This window comes from Ips typographus, linkage group LG1 (genome assembly GCF_016097725.1).
Source record: "Ips typographus isolate SLU linkage group LG1, UJ_Ityp_2.0, whole genome shotgun sequence".
Classification (NCBI taxonomy): Eukaryota; Metazoa; Arthropoda; class Insecta; order Coleoptera; family Curculionidae; genus Ips; species Ips typographus.
In genome coordinates, this window is record NC_138422.1 from 27,652,861 (window position 1) to 27,675,747 (window position 22,887).

Consider the following 22,887-nt stretch of genomic DNA (forward strand, 5'->3'; position numbering starts at 1 on the left):
TTGACACCTGTCAAAAACCGTCACGATGCTTTTAAAATGTAATTTAAATGTTGAGAATTTAGTAAATTAAATCTAGACAGTTGTAAAAACTGAAATTGTAAAATACACGTTACGTGACGTTGATAATGCAATTTTGAGCTTGAAAAACTGTCAAAACCAACTGACACCTGTCAAAAACAGTCACGTGACTTTCAAATATAATTTAAACGTTGATCATTTGGTAAATTAAATTTAGACAGATGTAAAAACTGAAATTGTAAAATACACGTTACGTGACTTTAATAATACAATTTTCAGCTTGCAACACTGTAAAAGCCAGTTGACACCTGTCAAAAACAGTCACGTGACCTTAAAAATGTAGTTTAAACGTTAAAAAATTGATAAATTATTATAATAATTTGTAAATTATCGTAATAATTACATGAGCCTATGCTGTTCTGTTCAATTTTCAGTCCATTTTGTTATATTGATACACGGTATTGTCTACTGCATTGTGTTCCTTAAAATATCGCAAAATTATCTTGAAAGAGGCTCTATTTCGCTCAAAATTTCAATGAAAATACCACAAACAATTTTGAAATGCACACACAATGCCTCAAAATACTCTCAAATGCCTTAAAAATACCTCGAAATGCCTTGTAATACCTCAAAATGCTTCGTAATAATGGGAAAGTGCCACAAAATCTGCACCTCGAGGTATTTGGAAAGCTAATGGAAAAGCAATAATTAAAATTCATACTAATTGGGAAAAAACTGGCAATTGTGATTTTTATTTCATACCCATTTGGTCCGACCTTTGAGAAACTAAACATGAAAGAAATGTAAAAATTGAAAATCATAAGATGGTAGTTGTAAACATTTTCGAAGTAATTTATAACAATATCTCGGAAACGAATGACGGTGGTAAAAATTTTCTAAATACGTCATTGTGTTCTACATAAAAAATGTTTCAATAATTTCTCATTTTGAAATAGCTATTAGCAAACATTTTAAACGGAATTTAAAATGCACTCTCCGACATTTTTGCAATTTGCCGGAAAATGAATAGTTTATTTAACCGAGTCTTGGAAACATATTTTTGTGTTGATAAGACAATTTAAAATGATGACTCAAAGAAGGAAAATTTATTATTGCAAAAGAAGATCCATTATTTGATAAAAAAAAAATACAATAATGCCAATTAAAGATGCATTCAAAATTCCATCCATTCAAAGGACTCCAGAAAAATAAATAAATTTGACAAAACCTGGATACAACATCTTCAGCAATCATTAAGATTGGTTTGTTAATAAATACAACCAAACACAAAAATGAAAGCTGCTCAATCTGTCACATCAAAAACTAGTCTTTCTGGTGTATTGTTTGAAACAGTTTACTTTCCACTATACAGGGTAATTCAAATTCGACCCTCACCATTGGGATCTCAGAAACCATAAGAGATACGAGAACATGCACTTAACATTATAAAAAATTTTAATTTGACAAAAAATAAAGTTCCTAAAATGATAATATTTCTCTTGGAAACATAAATGAGCTGTTTAAGTTAGGTTAGGTTAGTTGACTTGCTCTAATAATTGTCCGAATTATCGTGCTTGATAAGTACTGTCAAAAATAATGACATTTTATAAAACGGCCCATTAACTCAAAGCCATAACTAAAGTAAAAATAGTTTTTAATGAATTATTTTGTTATTTATAAAGCAAATCATAAGTTATTATACATCACTAAAATCAGAATAAAACGTACTATTTGGTGGGCTGAAAATCCAATATGGCGCCCATAAGAAAAAAGAAAGTTGATGATGACTGACAAAAAACGAAACGTCGTGTGGCAAATTTGAATCCACCATAGAATCCATCCATCCCGAATAGCTAGGAAAAAGTGGCAATAAAAGATGCTTTTAGTTTTGGAATATCTCTTCAAATAAGGTTACAAATAAATAAAAACAAAAAATGAAATTTTCAGTTTTTTTCGGATATCTTCGGAAGTACTCGAAAAATCGAAATTTGTAAAACAGCATTTGGTTGAGCTTTAAATTGCGCAACTTTGCTTATGGTTTCTGAGATCCCAATGGTGTGGTGTGGTCGAATTTGAATTATCCTGTAGACTGAACAGAAACTTCTTGAAATTTTCTTCAAATAAGTTAAGAAAAAACTAGTAAACATGGTAACAATCCCGTATCTTTTTTTTTTCTGTTTCTCTCTAATCATGATACCACTAATTGAAAATGGCAAAACGAATCCTTAGGCGCCTCGGGGTCCTCGTCCAATTTGTTCCCGGGGGTCATTAAAATGGAATATCGCGCTTTATTAAAACAACGAAGAACCCTTGTACCGTCAAAAATTAGAATCGCCGAATAATTACGTAGATTAAATATTAACGTTTCATTTGGAGCGTTCGGCACACTCTGCATGCTCTCGGATATGTCCAAGGTGGTCGTTAGCCAACCTGAAAATTTCGGCAAAAGTTACGGGTTTAATTGCGAGACCGTGCCAGTTTTCGGGCCTCGTTTTTTAGGATCCGCCACGCGGTTTTCACTAATTCATTAAGGGCGCAGCCTAATGAAACTTGTTTTTGTTTTTTTTTTATTTTAAAGTTTACAATGAAACGTTGAATTATAACACTCTGCTCTGCTTTTTCGTGTGACGGTTTTAATGATGCTAGTCTGTATGTATGTAGTGCAGTTAGTTACTTTTTACACCCGTGTCGTTTACTAGTATTTTTTGAGAAAATTAAGGTCTCTCAAAAGTTCAAATTTCCTGGATTAGCAGTATAAAAAACGTAATAACAAAACAACTTTATTATTAAAAAAAGTAGGAAATTTGTAGTACAGCCAGAAAAAAAGTGAAGCAAGTGCGGAAAGTGATATACAGGGTGGTCCAGTTTTAAATGTCAACAATTCACCATTGCATGGCCCATTAAAAAATAAGTTGACATGCATTATGTCATTTTCCTGAAAAATGCTTTCTAAGAAAAATACAGTCCTTCAAATTTTCGTGTTTTTTGTCATAACTGTCAGACCGTTGTAGCAATTTTGATCAAATTTAGAACAAGCACTTATGAAATTAATACTTAATATGAATGACGTTTGCCAAAATTCTCCAGTACCGTAGATACAGGAAGATGGTTTTAATTTTTCTGCCTGATTCTTTACGTCACTGGATATTTTTCAAAAATTTCAGTTTTTTTACTTTACTTGTCCAATTTGACAAAATAAGTACCTTTTAAAAAATTCTGATTTGAAGCTTCGTTCACGAGATAATTGAGTTATTACGTTCAAAGACCCAAAATCAACCCAACTTAACTTAAAAATTGTCTTGAAAACAGTGAAAATTTACTTAAGCTTAAAAAATGTCTTTGTAGCCAGTTTTCATAGTTTCCAGACAAATTGAAATACTTTAGTTTTGAAAATTGACTTAGAAACGAAAAAAATTGTCTTTTGACCAGTTTTCACAAATTGTAAGATTTTAGCCTTGGCAATTGACTTGGAAACTGTGAAAATTGTCTTGAAAGGCTTAAAAGCTGTCTTTGTAGTCAGTCGTTATAGTTTTCAGATAAGTTGAATAACTTTAGTAGTGAAAATTAGGTTGTAGCCATTAAGAACTACTTTATCTACAATTTTTGACTACAAATTCACACATTTCAACCTTGAAAATGGACTTGGACACCAAAAAGTAACTCTATACCAATGAAAAGTGACATCAAAAGCTTAAAATTTCCATTTGAAGTAAGTTTTCATAGATTGAAAATACATTTCAATATTTTAGTCTTGAAAATAGTCTTAAATACAGGATATTGACATTAGATTGATAAAAATTGACTTCAAGACTAACTTTTCGGGTTTGTTTACTTTGCTTTTCATTTTCTTAGAACTCTGGACTATTTTTAGGACTTTAAAACTGCTTTCAGCTAGGAAAATCGAGTTTTAGGGTTATCTTCACCAAGTTTTTGACATAGGAGCCTTAAAAAACTATTTTTACATTTTCCATAGGTTTATACATGCCATTTCACGCTTTGTCTGTATTAAATTGACTGTTTCACTTTGCTTTAAGACTGAAAAATCGAATTTTAAACAATTTTTTCTAGTAAAAATTAAGTTTCAAACTCTTCATTGATGAAAGTAAACAATTGTGGCATTAAATGCTACGATATTAGTCTTAAACACTAATTTTTAGAATTAAATTAGTTAAAAAATTCGGACTGTTACCAGTGTTTAATTGAATAAAAAAAAATCAAGTCCAAAAATCCTGATTTTTGACTATTTTCAGTGTCAAAAATTAACTCGTAAACTTCACAGATGACCAGATTTGAATCCTTTTGAACCATTTTAAAGTAAAAAATACAATAACCCAAGTAGACATTTTTGCCAATTTTGAATAATATCCAGTGAGCGTAGAAAATAAAGACTATACCCTATATCGACGCATTTAAACAATTTTGAAGGTCTGTGTCTTCCTTAGGAAGCGTTTCTTCAGGAAAATGACATAATGCATGTCAACTTATTTTTTGATTGGCTATCCATTGGTGAATTATTGACATTTAAAACTGGACCACCCTGTATTTTAAGAAATGTACAACACTACTTTAAAGTTTGAAAAGAACTCTAGTAGAACAAATGTCTTTTCGATAAATTAAAAAGAGACAAAATTATATTTGAATAGAGTGTGAAACTGATATTAATAATTGCTTTTTAGGATACTGTTTATTTGGTTTTTAAGTTGTCGTTCTATCTTTACTATTGAGTTTTTTTTTTAGTTTGAAACAGTAAAAATAGAGGGGCAGTAGTCACTTATACCAAAAATCAAGACTTATAAATGTTTTATACTGGAATTTTGAACCATTTTACAATGCTGCTTAGCAGGTTTTCATGTGGTGGTCCTTTATACTACTGTATTTTTTTTGCTTAGGAAAAAAAATTGGACAAAGACTTATTATGAAACTGTAAATTTAAAAATAGTTTAAAATGTGCGAATTGAATTGTGGGATGATTAAAACTGCCTAAAATGCCTTAAAGTGCCTCGAAATACATCCAAATGTCTTTAAATTATTTAAACTGCCTCAGTATACCTTTAAATGTTCACACATTTGTGGCATTCTTAAATTTAGATATAAGTCCCCTGGTATTGAAATAATGATAAATTTTCATGAAATACACCCTTAAAATTATTTTTTATGGTCACGTGACATGTCTGCTTTTACATTTGTACTGACTATTGTCAAAATGACTGTTTTTCCAAATTTAAAGACCTAAAAGGTTAAAATTGATTTTTTTAAAGGTCCCGTCACAGTTTTAGTTTTTAGGTTAGGTTAGGTGACAACGTAAAGGTTTTACCAAATTTTTGACACTTGATTTGACCTTGTGCCGAAAGCTTCAAATTGATGTTCAAAGGTCAGGTGACTGTTTTTCCAAATTCTGATAAACAAAAAATATTTTTTGTACTGAAATTACAGGTTATATTTTGACGTTTGCACGAATTTTTTAACTGTCACAGTAACCAAGTTAGCACGTGTCAAATAAAGACACTTATCATTTTAAAAGAACCAGTTGAAAAATTGGTAATTTAAGTTTAGACAGTAGTAAAATTGTAAGGACTACGTCACGTGACTTAAACATTCAATTTTTGGCCAGTTGACATTGTCAAAAACAGTCACGTAAACTTCAAAACGCAGTTTAAACTTTAAAAAATGGTAAATTAAATTTAGACAGTTGGAAAAACTTAAATTGCAAAATACACATTACGTGACATTGAAAATGCAATTCTGCATGTTCTTGCAACACTGCAAAGGCCAGTTGACATCTGTCAAAATTAGGTAAATTAAATTTAGACAGTTGTAAAAGCGGAAATTGTAAAATACGCGTTACGTGACGTTAATAATACAATGTTGAGCTTGCAACAATGTAAAAGCCAGTTGACACCTGTCAAAAACAGTCACGTAACCTTAAAAATTTAGTTTAAATGTTGAAAAATTGGTAAATTATTGTAATAATTTGTAATGAATATTGTTTCAACTCAATATCATGTAACAAAGATTTTACCATAATAATTACGTGCGTATGCTATTCTGTTCAATTTTCATTAAATTTTGTTATATTAATATTGTTGAAATGCACAGACATTGTCTCAAAATATTCTCAAATGCCTTATAAATATCTCAAAATTCCTTGTAATACCTCACAATGCTTCGTAGTAATGGAAAAGTGCCTCATAATACCTCGAGTGTGTACACCAAATTACCTCGGCGATCTACCCCTCGTGGTTAGCTCATGTACTGTATTTTCTCAGTATTAAGAAGACAAATCCCACCTAATCGTAAAAGGACGTGAACTGTGAGAACTGGAGTTTTGAGAACATTTTGAAATCCTCATTTTATAATACCACAGTTTCTAACTGGCGGTTGCTTCACGTTCTGTACTTTCCCAATTAAAAATTTTATGAAATCTTAAAGGGACATTAGTCCACTGTGGCAAAAATCACGGTTTTCATGTAAAATGTATGAAAGATTATGTTAATGTTGCATTTTTTTTTAAATATTGTTTAGCTGGTTTTTATGTGGTATTTAACTAAGTTATAGAGAAGGTTTTGAACAAATTTGAATTTAACACAGGGTGTCCCTGACTTGGTGTCACAAGCTATAAGGAGACCTACTACATCCAAAAATATGAAAAATGTTTTTTTTTTACAGTTGCTACTGAATTTATTTGCGCAAATTTTTGTTTTGAGCAAATATTTTTGCTATGTCATTACACGCTATCAAATATTAAACGGGTAGCGATTGTTTGACAAACAGTACAGCAAATAATCGAAGCAAATTAGTACACGGATAAGCAAATATTTGCTTCGTGTAATGCCTGCTATACTCTCTTAAATCTTTCTTTCTTCTAATATCGTGTTTTGTAAATATCTCCGAAACCGTTTATCGCAATTTTGGAAGACTATACTCTCCTAAGAAACGCAGTTGCTTTTTGTGACCAATCACAAACTATCCAATGTGCTGTGATTTAAGCATATACTGCACACGTGGACTTAATATCAAATCTTTTTATTAATAAAATTTGAAATTTTACGTCCTTAGCAAAAGTGACAGTTGAGTTTTTTCTACGTTAAGTTATTAAATCGTCAGTGAGTTGTTGAGATAATGTTGTAATGATTACTTTATATCAAACATTTGTGATGACCGTAAAACTACCATTACCTATTTTAATATCACAAGTACGTAAACTTAACTACTTTTGTTCTACGAAAGGAAGGAAATGACAAACAGTCTTCTCCACAATACTTTATTATGACCTTAGATGGTAAGGTCTGCTCAACAAGTTTCGGTCACATAAATGACCATCTTCAGGAGCTACAAGAATAACCTACTTTACTTGGTGTACCAGAAGTTAAATGTTAAAAAACCAGATGTTAAAAAACGAGAAAACGTACCTCAAATCAGTCGATCAATGTGACTACTGTCTTTTTACAAGGGGAGAGACACATTGATCGACTGATTTGAGGTACGTTTTCTCGTTTTTTAACATTTAACTTCTGGTACACCAAGTAAAGTAGGTTATTCTTGTAGCTCCTGAAGATGGTCATTTATGTGACCGAAACTTGTTGAGCAGACCTTACCATCTAAGGTCATAATAAAGTATTGTGGAGAAGACTGTTTGTCATTTCCTTCCTTTCGTACTCTTGCGACTCCACTGAAAGAATATGGACTACTACTTCTTTCTACTTTTGTTCTGTTTCAGATTAAATACGCCAATTCATTCCGAAGAAAATAATCTGGATTCAGAATCAAACAGAGGGCTGCAATGGTGCTATTCAGCAGCCTTGGTTCCCACCTGTCAAACCAATCACCACCGCAACGAGTTTCGAGCCCACAATTTGCCTACCATCGAAATACGACCGGAAAATTCCATCATCCTAGCCAGACGCTATTCCAAAAATCACTGTTACCACGACCGAGTTTCAGACAATGGATTAGTGGACGTGGACTATATTTATGATCACTACAGTCCAGTTTCGACTAGGAAATTCGCGAATTTATCCAAATCAAAATCAGTGGACTGCCACAGTAAACAGACCGGCTGTAACAGAGCAACAAAAGTGAACGATCTTAGCTACTTGGCTAAGTCCTCTCCCAATGTAAATAATACTAGCGTAGACCAAAGAAAACCGTCAAAATTCGGTGCCATTTTGAAAAAAATTGACAATAAAACTACCAAAACCTTCTTCAAATCGAAGAACGCGCAAAACAAAAACAAATCCCAAACGTTGAACGATAAAGAAGCAGATAAGGTCGTCGCGTTATCAAGACCTGCACTTGATGATAATATTCGACAGTCTTTAGTAACTGACGGAAAGTCGAACGAGTTAGTACTGCGGAAAACGCTGCACGTTCCTAGCATAAATCCGGAAGAGCAAGAGCAGAAAGTACTTTTAGTCAATCCCACGTACGAACTTCAACGTCACCACAAGACCAAGTATAGTCCTCCACCTGATGATGGAGCACGTAAAATCGCTGACTTGCCGCAAAACGATAATGCCGACTCGAAAAACAATTTTAATTGCAACAGTATCGAAACTAACGCTGTGACCGTCTATAATAACAATTCTAATGACTTAGTGATACCGGACCTTAAAGTGAAAAAATCTACAAGTGACTCTGCCAAGATGAAAAAAATGAGAATGAAGGAACGTTTAGTGGTGTGTTTTAGTGTGATAGCGGTGCTGTTCACTTTTCTACTTATAATGGATATTCAAATGGATTTAGGAATATCCAGGAAACATTTAGTGCCCTCGTATGGCCGAGTTAGGCATGTAGTAAATCCAGAAGGTCCGGATGCCGCTTATAACAGTTTCAGGAACAGGCTGTTGCAGAAAACTCATAGGTAATGTAAAATTTAACGATTTTCAACGTTACATTATGATCTAAAACTGCTTATCGAAAGGTTTCGTACATTTGACCTAAAGAAATTTCAAAACTGTGATAATTTGAAGTAAACAATGCAAGACAAGCTATTTCCTTTACGGTTTTACGTGAGCGCATGTGTTTTTAATGATTATTACGTAATGAGTGCAGTTGGAAGCAGTAAAAGTTACAGCATAAATATAAACTGACAAAGAAGTTTTTATTAAAATTACTTAATAAGATTAAGTCGTATAGTACAGAAACTCCAAAATGCTTCTAAAGTAGTCGAATGCCTTCCAAAAGCTTTTAGAACAGTCTAGAAGCTCTCAAACATTTCAAGACAGTCAAAAAGGTTCCGTTTGCTTTTAGAGCAGTTTAAAAGCTTCCCAAAATTTCTATAAGGTTCCAGAACCTTAAATGCTCCTAAAGTAGTCTAAAAGACTTTAAAACACTACAGAAACTCCAAAATGATTCTAAAGCAGTCGGAAGCCTTTCTAAACAATCTAGAAGCTACCAAAAGCTTGTAGAACAGTCTTAAAGATTCCAAATGCTCTTCAGCTAGTCTAAAAGCTCCCAAAAGATATAAAAACCGTATAAAAGCTCTCAAAAAATTCTAGAACCGTCTAAGAATTTCCGAATGCCTCTAAAACATTCCAGAACCTTCAACATGCTCTTTAAACTGTTCAAAAAACTTCCAGATGCTCCTCAAGTAGTTCCAAACATTTTTTTAAGTTTTCAAAAAAAGTAAAAAATTTTGCATCTCTGAAAGAGTTTTGTGCTTTGTTACAAATTTTTATGCTTTTTTGAAGAAAATAATTTTGCTTTTTAAGCGCTTTTTTCCACGATTTTAGTGCTTTTTAATCCGGACTCTATAAACATTGGACCGAGAATGCTTTGTTGCCAAGATACAGGGTGTTAACAGCTTTTCTTCGTGGTTTTCTACATATCTGTCACCGTTTTTGAGTTATCGGCAATTTTCCTCTAATTTGTCACTGTTAGAATTCTTTCTCTGAAGACATCTCAAATCAAAAATGTATGCTACACCTAACCTAACCTACCTCTTTAGAAGACTTACATTAAAAGATATGGTACCTACAGGAGAATGATCAAATTATACTCCAGATTCTACAAGATGTAATTTGAATCAAATTTGTACTACTGATAAACTAGAACATCTTGTTTGATTACGTTAATGGACCAATTCTAAAAAAGATTCATCGTTTGCTCGTCATTAAACAAAGTAATAACAATTTACAACACAACTCATTAAACAAAGTAATAACAATTTACAACACAATGAATCGACTTCTCATGCTTAACTTGCAAAAACAATTTTGAAACATCCTGTATAATAGACTTTTATAAAAAAAAAAATGTCCTCCATTACAGGTTTTCTAAAAACGTCCCTGGTGCCTTTTTGATGGGCCACCCTGTATAACAAAAACTTGTGACAAATGTTTTTTGTACTTTTGAAACGAAATTTGAAAATTTTCTCTTTTTAGAAAAGAATTTTGCGAGTTAAGTACTAAATAGTTTTGATGAAACCATAATAAAGGTTAGTTCGTTGGTACTTTAAGAATTAGATACAGATATTTTTCTTATTTTAAAGCAAATATTTACAAATACATATGTACTTATGTTCTTCTATCTTTGTAATAAATTTATCTTTATTGTTTCTTTAAATAATTTGGCATAGCATTTGTATTTGACAGTTGTAGAGAATGTACTATTATTCAATCAAACAATAAACATCTTCAAATGATAATAAACACTTTAGAAAATTAATATGTGATATAAGTGGAGTTTTATCATCGAATAATAAACCTAGTTGAGTTAAAAATGCAATTTACGCTATTTTGACATGGAAACGCACTTAGGATATTAAAATAAATACGCAAGTTGTTATCACTAAAAGACAAAACATATTGACTATTGAGCTCTATTGAAATTATTTATCTGTTTCGAATATTGAAGTAATATTATTGGTTAGAAGCAACAAGTGAATTCGATCAGTCAAGAGTTTTCTTATGCCTTTTATACGCTTTATCCATCTTTCAAGCGTAGTTTTTCCGCCTTCTTCCACTGACAGGTTGATAAAAAGTTGAATTAATTTTCAAACTGGCGAAAAGATTGCCCCCTTAAATATTCAGGAGTCTTTTTGCTGGCCCCGTTTAGTGATTGATGACCGGTTTCGAGTCGCATAAGCGGTTTTATCTTTCGCTTTTGCGAAAAAATAATACATACATCACGTGTCACTCTGCTTCTGATAATATTTCTTCTTGATTGGTTATTGATGCTAGTTTATAACAATAGGTCTTTTGTAGTTCTAAGAGTGGCTAAATATAGTAAAGTAAACTAAAAAAGAGCTATTATTGCCATTATTGAAGATGTGAGTTTTGTGCCAAATTTTGTGTTATAATGCTAAATACCAATATTTGATTGGAATTTTCCGAGGGGCATTACACAAAACCAAAACAGTGTAATTTAGCATAAAAATGCCTTTCAAATAAAAAGCTAAATTTTTGCCAAAACAAGCACTCCAATTAGCACGACAATGATAATAAACGCGGTATGCATATTTACCTGGTTCAGGTTATATTTTGATGGTATTTGTTATGTAACACAGTGATTTAAGCTTGTACAACCGCAAATTATGATTTATTTTCTTAAACTAGATTATATTAAATTTAGAAGAAATTAAGTGAACTATAAGTATTATTGTTGATCTTGAAAGTATGAGAAGGTATTTTTAAAGATTTTTTTTCTCAAAATTCAGTATCTTGGTAACATAAAGTAGATATTGTGTAGATTCTTTTTTATACCTTTTCAAATGGCGATTTAGTGAAATTGAGTTCAAATAAAAAAATTAGAACCTTTCAAAAATTGGAAAAATGGCATGACATTGGTCAAAAGTGCAATTTTGGCAAATTTTTATTTTGACCAATAACAGTTCTAATGGACAGCAAAGGGCATATTTATACCAAAGAACCTTAAATTAGGTGAAATAATGCATCAAAAAAACATTTTAAAATTTTTAATTTTTCAAAAAAATTCGAAGAATGTATTAGGGGTCTTTTTTAACTAATTTTTGATATACAGTATCTCGGTAACATGAAGAGCTAGAGAGGCTAGTTTTGGCTCATTTTGTAGTATTTTTTTATCCTTTTTCTAATGGCGGCTTGATATAAGTTCAAATAAAAAAGTTACAACCCTTCAAAAAATGGAAAAATTACATTTTTGGTCAAAACTGAAATTTTGGCAATTTTTTATTTTGACCAATAACAGTTCTAATGGACAGCAAAGGGCATATTTATAGCAAAGAACCTTAAATTAGGTGAAATAAGCGCAAAAAAACATTTTAAAATTTTTAATTTTTCAAAAAAATTCGAAGAATGTATTAGGGGTCTTTTTTAACTAATTTTTGATATTCAGTATTTCGGTAACATGAAGAGCTAGAGAGGCTAGTTTTGGCTCATTTTGTAGTATTTTTTTATCCTTTTTCTAATGGCGGCTTGATATAAGTTCAAATAAAAAAGTTACAACCCTTCAAAAATTGGAAACATTACATTTTTGGTCAAAACTGAAATTTTGGCAAATTTTTATTTTGCTACATAAGGGTTCCAATGCACATCAAAGGGCATATTTATACCAAAAGATCTTAAATTAGATGAAATAAGAAGACTACAGAGTGACCCAATGTCTAATTGCAGTCAAAACAAACTACTAAATAACATGCATTGTCATAATATTGAGAAATACAACATTAAACAACCACTTGTAACAGTATTTGGAGAAACTTTCCAAAAAGTCAAACCAAATTTGCATCTTAACCAGTTATTTTAATCATTTGAATAAAACATTATTAAAATGTAATTTTCCTGTAATATTCGAACCTAATTCAGCCTGACAATATAGCTGCGTAGCCTGTTGACACTGGCTTCGATCGTTTTTGAGGAAAAGTTAATTAACACCCGCTAATCGAGCGTAAACTAAATTTAACTAAACCATTATCAACGTCATTTAACACGTACGAAATCTCTCATCCCAATGGGTTAATTTGTTACGAAAACATTTCGCCCGTCAAATTCACTCCATTGTGCCACCCTCCTCCCTCCCACTAGTTTGCGATCGAACCTTTGCGCTCCACTAGAGCCCCAAAGGCAAAAACTCCGACCCAAAATAGCTCATTAGGCATGAATTTAATTATCTGGAAGTTTAATTAATTTACTTTTAGTCGGTTCTCGACCCAAACCCTCCGGTGTTTTTTTGAATTATTGTTACTACGAATCGATTTTATCCTAAAATCATGCAGGAAAATGTATTCCCTGTGCTCTCTCATCACAAAGTATGACTTTCCGCACTTGTTAGGAAATAAACAATTTAATCAAATAAAAAAATAATAAATCATCTTTGTTTTCAGTGGTGTCAGCACTAACCTATCCAAAGAAAACCTTCCGAACGAGACCGCTTTGTTGAATTCGGATTCGCGAAAAGGGCAAAACGGCCTCGCAGTCGGAAAACTGTCGGAGAACGCGGACAACGATGGACAATCGGACGATTTCAGTGATCTGATGGATTATTTGGCGCTGGACAGTTACGAAAAGGAAAAATTGAGGACTATCGTGTCTCGAACGCACGCTGTAGTCAAAAACGACGCGGACGAATTGAAAAAGCAACAAAACCCGACCATAGGCGACATCAAGAAGATCAAAATCGAGTAAGTAGATTTTTTTATGTGTCAAATTGGCTTAAGGAAACGAACCTAACCTAAGTTACAGAAAATTAGTGTACAGGATGGTTATTACTGATTTTTTAAGCAGAGCATCTTTGAAGATTATTGCAAAGTTGAGAGAGTTTTCAATTAAGCTTACAATAACCGCGTAGTAAAATTTCTATTGCAATAGTGGCATTGTCTTCTCTTGACATTCTTAATACATTAAAAAGTAGTTCTAAAACTGCTTGAAACAATACAAACTTCTGCTCTTTGTAAAGAATTTTCTTTTTTCGTAATGGTTTCAAATCCAAAAAACATAGCCACAAGTATACTAATATTTTTGTAGAAACTAACAAACTAATAATGTAAGTAAACAAAAAAACACTTTGCTTTTTATCCAAAAGTTTCACAGTTAGTGTTTAATGTCTGAAATCAACTTGAGTAATGATAAATCATATACGTTTACCGAATAATAAAGTTTATTTGCAGGCTTGAGTAAACAGACTGATTCTTAAGCATCGGTGGAAATATGTTTGACAAACATTTTCTGAATTGCGTTCAAATGGATGTATATTTAACCTTGTTTTCTGTACTAATATACACACTAATTTTAGATAACTTTACACTTATATTTTTAGTATTCCAATGATTGGAGCTTAATTACCAGAAACCTTGATTAAAACTCAAATGAATTAGTATCATAAGTAGTCAGAAAACTAAAGTGATATTAAAACTTAAAAGGAACTTTGAGTAACCGCTTATTGGAAACTTGCCGTAGACTCTGTGTGATTGATGAACGGGCCAAGTTTCAGCAACTTTGAAAATTTAGAACAAAAACTTTGAGGATTGAAAATCGATAGAAAATTATTAAAACCTTTTACTTATTAAAAAAAGAGAGTTATAAACAGGAATAAATTATCAACTCTTGTGCAACATATACTACAATCAAATTTGTCGTTTTCTTGTATTTCCATGCATATAAAAATACGCCCAGAAACCCTAATCTCGTAATATTTGGCTTCACGTCAACCAGATTTTTCAGTCTAATAACTTTTGCATATAATATACGGTAACATTACGTGTCTGTTCCTCACAACGTCTTTTCATATTGAAATCACGCCCGACTTTAATAATAAACTAAATAGAAAACGTCACAGAGATAGACTTTCTAATTAATAAAGGATCGTATCGACTAGCAATATCAAAACTATCGTCGTATACGGATTTGCAAACAACAACAAACTTTAGAGATGTAATCGCAAACATTGAAGATTTACGCATCCGAATGATGATGAAGTAGTTACGGACGAATTTGAATAGTGAATTTCGTGGTTTGCTTTGAAATATGCATTACTATTGTTGCACGCTCTATACACCGTCAGTATTTGGTTTAATGCATTGATCTTGCCTTGTTTGAGTTCAATCAGGAAACCGGAGTAGTTTAGCTTCAAAGAGACATTTCGATTGGAAAAACTATTAAAGTTGCTTGGTTTCTACAGTAGTAGTTTATGAGTTTTAATAACTAGAAATTTGTACAGAAAATGAGAAGGATAAATCGATATCCTGATAAGTTAGTGCTTTAAATATGTACTCAGTTTATATTAATTTTAGTCTTTTATGGCACTCTTTGAAAGGTTTTCAGCATTTAGAGGTTTCAGACATTTTCAAATTAGTTCCAGAGACCTCTGACAATTTAAAACTTTCTGGAAAGGTTTAAGACACTTCTAGAGGATTTTTGCACTTTTTAGAAGGTTCTCAGTAGTATTTAGAGGTCTCTGACATTTTAAAAATGGTTCTAGAGGCTTCAGGCAATTTAAAACACTTATGAGAAGGTTTAGTATCCGTTTCCTCAACATTGGCTAAGTTGAGTAAGGACAGTTTAGACTGTGTTATTTTATACCTGATTTGTCACATTCAAATCTCAACTTTGCTTAAGTTGTACTTAAAATCGACTTGGAATTGTCGGAGAAATGGGCATAACACATTTAGAGGACTCTGATATTTTTTTGGCAGGGTATCAGTAGATTTTAGAGATCTCTGACAATTTAAAAATTGTTCTAGAAGTCTCTGACAAATTAAAACTATTCTAGGAAGGTTTAAATCACTTCTAGAGGCTCCTAGCACTTTTCAATAGCATTTAGTGATTTATGGAACTTTCAAAATAGTTTTAAAGGTCTCTAGAAATTTAAAACATTTATGAAAAGGTTTAAGGCACTTGTAGAGGATTTTAGTACTTTTTAGAAAGTTGTCAGTAGCATTTAGAAGTAGCTGACATTTTCAAAATAGTTCTAGAAGCTTCTGGCAATTTAAAACAGTTATGGGAAGGTTTAAGATACTTCTAGAGGACTCTGGCACTTTTTAGCAGGTTCTCAGTAGCATTTAGAAGTAGCTGACATTTTCAAAATAGTTGTAGAAGCTTCTGGCAATTTAAAACAGTTATGGGAAGGTTTAAGATACTTCTAGAGGACTCTGGCACTTTTTAGCAGGTTCTCAGTAGCATTTAGAGGTAGCTGACATTTTCAAAATAGTTCTAGAAGCTTCTGGCAATTTAAAACAGTTATGGGAAGGTTTAAGATACTTCTAGAGGACTCTGGCACTTTTTAGCAGGTTCTCAGTAGCATTTAGAGGTAGCTGACATTTTCAAAATAGTTCTAGAAGCTTCTGGCAATTTAAAACAGTTATGGGAAGGTTTAAGATACTTCTAGAGGACTCTGGCACTTTTTAGCAGGTTCTCAGTAGCATTTAGAGGTAGCTGACATTTTCAAAATAGTTCTAGAAGCTTCTGGCAATTTAAAACAGTTATGGGAAGGTTTAAGATACTTCTAGAGGCCCCTAGCACTTTTCAATAGCATTTAGTGATTTATGGAACTTTCATTCAAAATAGTTTTAAAGGTCTCTAGAAATTTAAAACATTTATGAAAAGGTTTAAGGCACTTGTAGAGGATTTTAGTACTTTTTAGAAAGTTCTCAGTAGCATTTAGAGGTAGCTGACTTTTTCAAAATAGTTCTAGAAGCTTCTGGCAATTTAAAACAGTTATGGGAAGGTTTAAGATACTTCTAGAGGACTCTGGCACTTTTTAGCAGGTTCTCAGTAGCATTTAGAAGTAGCTGACATTTTCAAAATAGTTCTGGAAGCTTCTGGCAATTTAAAACAGTTATGGGAAGGTTTAAGATACTTCAAGAGGACTCTGGCACTTTTTAGCAGGTTCTCAGTAGCATTTAGAAGTAGCTGACATTTTCAAAATAGTTCTGGAAGCTTCTGGCAATTTAAAACAGTTATGGGAAGGTTTAAGATACTTCTAGAGGACGCTGGCACTTTTTAGCAGGTTCTCAGTAGCATTTAGAGGTAGCTGACATTTTCAAAATAGTTCTAGAAGCTTCTGGCAATTTAAAACAGTTATGAGAAGGTTTAAGATAATTCTAGAGGACTCTGGCACTTTTTAGCAGGTTCTCAGTAGCATTTAGAGGTAGCTGACATTTTCAAAATAGTTCTAGAAGCTTCTGGCAATTTAAAACAGTTATGGGAAGGTTTAAGATACTTCTAGAGGACTCTGGCACTTTTTAGCAGGTTCTCAGTAGCATTTAGAGGTAGCTGACATTTTCAAAATAGTTCTAGAAGCTTCTGGCAATTTAAAACAGTTATGGGAAGGTTTAAGATACTTCTAGAGGACTCTGGCACTTTTTAGCAGGTTCTCAGTAGCATTTAGAGGTAGCTGACATTTTCAAAATAGTTCTAGAAGCTTCTGGCAATTTAAAACAGTTATGAGAAGGTTTAAGATAATTCTAGAGGACTCTGGCACTTTTTAGCAGGTTCTCAGTAGCATTTAGAGGTAGCTGACATTTTCAAAATAGTTCTAGAAGCTTCTGGCAATTTAAAACAGTTATGGGAAGGTTTAAGATACTTCTAGAGGACTCTGGCACTTTTTAGCAGGTTCTCAGTAGCATTTAGAGGTAGCTGATATTTTCAAAATAGTTCTAGAAGTTTCTGGCAATTTAAAACAGTTATGGGAAGGTTTAAGATACTTCTAGAGGACTCTGGCACTTTTTAGCAGGTTCTCAGTAGCATTTAGAGGTAGCTGACATTTTCAAAATAGTTCTAGAAGCTTCTGGCAATTTAAAACAGTTATGGGAAGGTTTAAGATACTTCTAGAGGACTCTGGCACTTTTTAGCAGGTTCTCAGTAGCATTTAGAGGTAGCTGACATTTTCAAAATAGTTCTAGAAGCTTCTGGCAATTTAAAACAGTTATGAGAAGGTTTAAGATAATTCTAGAGGACTCTGGCACTTTTTAGCAGGTTCTCAGTAGCATTTAGAGGTAGCTGACATTTTCAAAATAGTTCTAGAAGCTTCTGGCAATTTAAAACAGTTATGGGAAGGTTTAAGATACTTCTAGAGGACTCTGGCACTTTTTAGCAGGTTCTCAGTAGCATTTAGAAGTAGCTGACATTTTCAAAATAGTTCTAGAAGCTTCTGGCAATTTAAAACAGTTATGGGAAGGTTTAAGATACTTCTAGAGGACTCTGGCACTTTTTAGCAGGTTCTCAGTAGCATTTAGAAGTAGCTGACATTTTCAAAATAGTTGTAGAAGCTTCTGGCAATTTAAAACAGTTATGGGAAGGTTTAAGATACTTCTAGAGGACTCTGGCACTTTTTAGCAGGTTCTCAGTAGCATTTAGAAGTAGCTGACATTTTCAAAATAGTTCCAGAAGCTTCTGGCAATTTAAAACAGTTATGGGAAGGTTTAAGATACTTCTAGAGGCCCCTAGCACTTTTCAATAGCATTTAGTGATTTATGGAACTTTCAAAATAGTTTTAAAGGTCTCTAGAAATTTAAAACATTTATGAAAAGGTTTAAGGCACTTGTAGAGGATTTTAGTACTTTTTAGAAAGTTCTCAGTAGCATTTAGAGGTAGCTGACATTTTCAAAATAGTTGTAGAAGCTTCTGGCAATTTAAAACAGTTATGGGAATGTTTAAGATACTTCTAGAGGACTCTGGCAGTCTTTAGCAGGTTCTCAGTAGCATTTAGAGGTGGCTGACACTTAATTGTTCTAGAGGCTTCTGACACTTTTCAAGCATTTAGAGGTTTATGGAACTTTCAAAATGATCCTAGAGGCCTCTGGTAATTTAAATGATGATTTAAGACACTTGTTTTGGGCTCTAGCACTTTTTAGAAAGTTCTCAGTAGTGTCTCCTTGTCGTATTCTTGTTTTTGATAATACATTTTTTGGTGGTGCTTTTTTGTCAAAACGTAAAGAACAGCAAATAATTTATTCAAAAAATGGTATTGTGACTTTCTTAAAAACCCAACAGTGTGTTATGACTCAATCAGGAAAATTTGGCGTTCTAAAATCATTTTTGCAACCAAATAAGCTAATAATTAACAAAAAGACAGTCATATCCACTCAAATTATGATGCATATCAATATTAAGCAGAATTTTAGTGTTAATAATTGGCAATTTGTTTTATAACAAAAGGCGTTTGCAATTACTAAGAACTCTTGATTTACAACATCATAATTTCTAGAAATCTCCAAAGAGACTACAGTTTCTGCCTTGTAGCTATTGTTAACTAAAATCATCTTCAAACATAATTGGTGCCAATATGACTGTCACTTTGTCTTTACTGTTGAAATATTTTTCATCAAATTCTTTTCATATTGAAAATATCAAAATTGTCATTTAGATATTGCACAACGATATTGTATTGCATTTTATTAACGCAAACATCCACAAATGAAAAACAGTTGCAATTTGATGCCATTTTTGCACAAATCCATTGTTTTTTTTTAACAAAAATAGTCCATTCCGTTTTTTTTTGTAGGGCCTTAGGGCAGTCCTTTCTGCTTAAAAGCACTTTCGCCAACAATACCTTCACAGTGACTTGTCGAGAAGTTTCCAACTCAAAAAAAGGCAAATAAGGCATCATAGTCTAGTGTTTTTTTTCCCTTATTTCTCTACTGGAACTTCCAAACTCCAAACACTATCCGGAATTAACCTTATTTGGATTCGGCACTCTTTCTGTTTTATTACTTTGCCTGATGGCATCGGGGAATTTGTCTTAATCTCCACCCGAGATCAACTTTTAGACGACACTTTTTCAGTTAATTGAAGCCAATTTTCGGCTCTCAACTTCTAGTGTTTTCAAAGAAAACTTTTCTCCACTTGAAGTGGATAATTTTGTTTTCGCTACTTCTACGCTTCGAATTGGGCGAAAAAGGTCGAATCTAGTCAAAACATTTAGATAATTAATGGTTTTGTGTAATTGTATACCTACTTTGGAAACTAATTAGTTAATTTGAATTATAAATGATAATAATAGGAAATGGTGGGTATTAATCAGAAACAATTAAACACATTCGGTCCAGGGTTGCCATTTAATTTTATTTTATTTTGCATACACAAGTTGATTTTAGTACGTTCATTGTTTCTGACTTGTATTGAGGGTTGTATAGTATTAACATCATAAAAAAACAGAATCACCTGTAAGAGTGGATATAACCTATACAGGGCGTACTTACACAACAAAATAAAACACCTTGGATAATATAAAAGTTACACTTTGTAGAATTTAAAAAAAATGTACTACTTTAAGTACTTTTTTACTGACATTGACAATACTGGTAATTCCAGATTAAATTCATCGACTTTCGACCTTTTCAAACGTGCGCAATCCATTAAAGAATATCGATATCAATTAAATCCAAACGACTACACGTAATAAGCTGCGAAGCTCTTCCAGCGTTCCGCTTTGCCATTTTACAACTTCAATAATCTCTCCAGCAGGAAATTAGTACGTTTCCATTACTTTGTATCCTAAAGTATTTCCGGACGCTATGCGATATGAATGTCGGGGTTTTGCGGCCACCGTAAGCTCATAAATTCTCTCCCTTTCGCTAAACTCGAAAGATATATTTGCTCCTTACTAAGCTGGTTCTGCCACCAGTGTTGGTCCGATGCATAATAATATAGCAAACTGTTTTCTGGTGTTTTTGAGGTTAGCTCGAACAGCAAAGTACAATTTTATCTCAAAATTGTGCATATCAGGTGATTTTTGAGCATTATTTTAGCAGCCAAAACACGGGACATTCTTTTTGCTGATCTTTCCGCAGCGTTTGCGTTTTGAATAAAAAAGCATGTTTTGATGGTTTAGGTTTTTAACATGAGATGTCGCTTTTCTTTATTTATACAGGGTGGTCCAGTTTTAAGTGTCAATAATTCACCATTTGATAGCCAATCAAAAAATAAGTTGACTTGCATTGTGTCATTTTTCTGAAAAACGTTTCCTAAGAAAGATACAGTCCTTCAAATTTCAATTTAAAAAATCGTTTTATAGTTTAAAACTGAACATTTAAGACTTGTGAAAGTCCAAATTTGTACTGAATAGTCTAAAAACTTTTTTACTACTAGGAATGGTCTTATGAATCGCTTTCTCAGACTGCCATCCTGGTTGAGTGTCTGAGACTGGCATTCAAGAACTAAAAAAAGTCCGGAAATCAAAACAAATATTGTATTGTGCATGAAACTCATTTTTTACTACTAAAAATAATATAAAAGTTGACTTTTAATGCTAGAACTGACTTTACTAGGACTAAAGAGTCCAAAAGTATATTTTCAAGACTTTAATTGGTGTACAACTCAATTTTCTGTTCTGGACAACAAGTCTAGAAGTAAATAAAATTTTCGGACTATTTTATTTCTAAAAATTAGTTCTCAAGACTATTATTGTAACATTTGGTACCAAAATTTTTTACTTTTATTACTGAAGAAACTTGACTTTTGGAAATAGTCTTAAACTCGATTTTTCAGTCTTAAAAAGCACTAAAAACAGTCTGAATTTCTTAGAGATGCTACAATTTATTGCACCTATGAGTGTAGAAGTCAATTTAATAGTGAAGAAGCTTGAAATAACATTTTCAAGACTATGGTCAGTGGATACACTGGCTTTTAGGCCTGATAAGTCAAAAACTTTGTAAAGATAGTCTTGAAACTCGATTTGAGGCACTGAAAACAGCCTTAAAACACTAAAAACAGTCTAGTTTATTAAGAAATACCCGAATTTTTAGCACTGAGGTGTCTAGAAGTCGATTTAATAGTGACAAAGCTTGGAATGCCAGTTTAAGTCTATGAAGAATATAAAAATTGTTTTTTAAGTTTGCTATGTGAATAACTTGGTGAAGATAGTCTTGAAACTCGATTTTCCAAGCTGAAAGCAGTTTTGAAGCACTAAAAATAGCCCAGAATTCGAAGAAAATGAAAAGCAAAGTAAAAAGCACGAAAAGTTAATTTTCAAGACAATTTTCATGAATCTAATGTCAATGTCCTGCATCTAAGACTATTTTCAAGACTAAAATATTGAAATTTGTCTTCAAATTATGAAAACTGACTTCAAATGCAAATTTTAAGCTTCTGATGTCACTTTTCATTTGTTCAGTCACATTTTGGGGTTCAAGACAATTTTTAAGGTTTAAATGTATGAATTTGTAGTAACAAATTCTTGAAAAAGTAGTTTTTATGTCTACGAGTCAATTTTTAGTGTTAAAGTCTCTCGATTTGCATGAAAACTGGTTACAAACACAATTTTTAAGCTTCTGAAATTATCATCTTATCAATTTTCAAAACTAAAGTCTTTTAGTTTGTCTGGAAACTATGAAAACTGGCTACAATAATATTTTTTAAACTTCTTAAGTGAATTTTCCGTTTCCAAGACAATTTTTAAGTTGGGTTGGGTTAGTTTTGGGTCTTTGATCGTAATAACGTGTAATAAAGTGCTTGTTCCAAATTTGATCAATATTGCTCCAACGGTCTGACAGTTATGACAAAAAAAACGCTTTTTTAAACAGAAATTTGAAGGACTGTATTTTCCTTAGGAATCACTTTTTAGGAAAATGACATAATGAATGTCAACTTATTTTTTAATTGGCCATGGATTGGTGAATTATTGACATTTAAAACTGGACCACCATGTACAGTGTGTCCATAAAGTATGGAATAAATTCAAGTTTTTTTTTTATTGTTATAATTTTTTTTAGGTCCTTTCTCTGTGTAGACAGATATCTGATCTGAACAATTAAAACGCTTTAAATTTAACTATTTTTTATAGTTTTGTCATTTAATATTTTGGTTTTTCTATTTTATTGCAAATAGCATTACCCTATTCGTTCCAAAACACAATTGGGCTCAGCCTTCTTGACATTTCTTGTATAGTTCTACAGATAAAGCAGAAATTTAGCGATTTACTTTAATATTAACAAATTTTTTATGTAAAAAGAAAACA

General features: G+C 32.3%; 1 protein-coding gene across 2 annotated transcripts in view; it reads left to right on the top strand.

Moving 5' to 3' along the window:
* Window positions 1–22,887, top strand: part of LOC145740051 (extracellular serine/threonine protein CG31145) — a 149,206-nt gene that overhangs the window by 26,855 nt on the left and 99,464 nt on the right. For both annotated transcript variants that reach the window (XM_081995380.1, XM_081995379.1), the window contains 2 exons: window positions 7,736–8,878; window positions 13,319–13,615. In XM_081995380.1, the coding sequence (XP_081851506.1) occupies window positions 8,661–8,878; window positions 13,319–13,615 (515 nt within the window). In that variant the 5' untranslated portion in view covers window positions 7,736–8,660. The remainder of the gene's footprint in view (window positions 1–7,735; window positions 8,879–13,318; window positions 13,616–22,887) is intronic.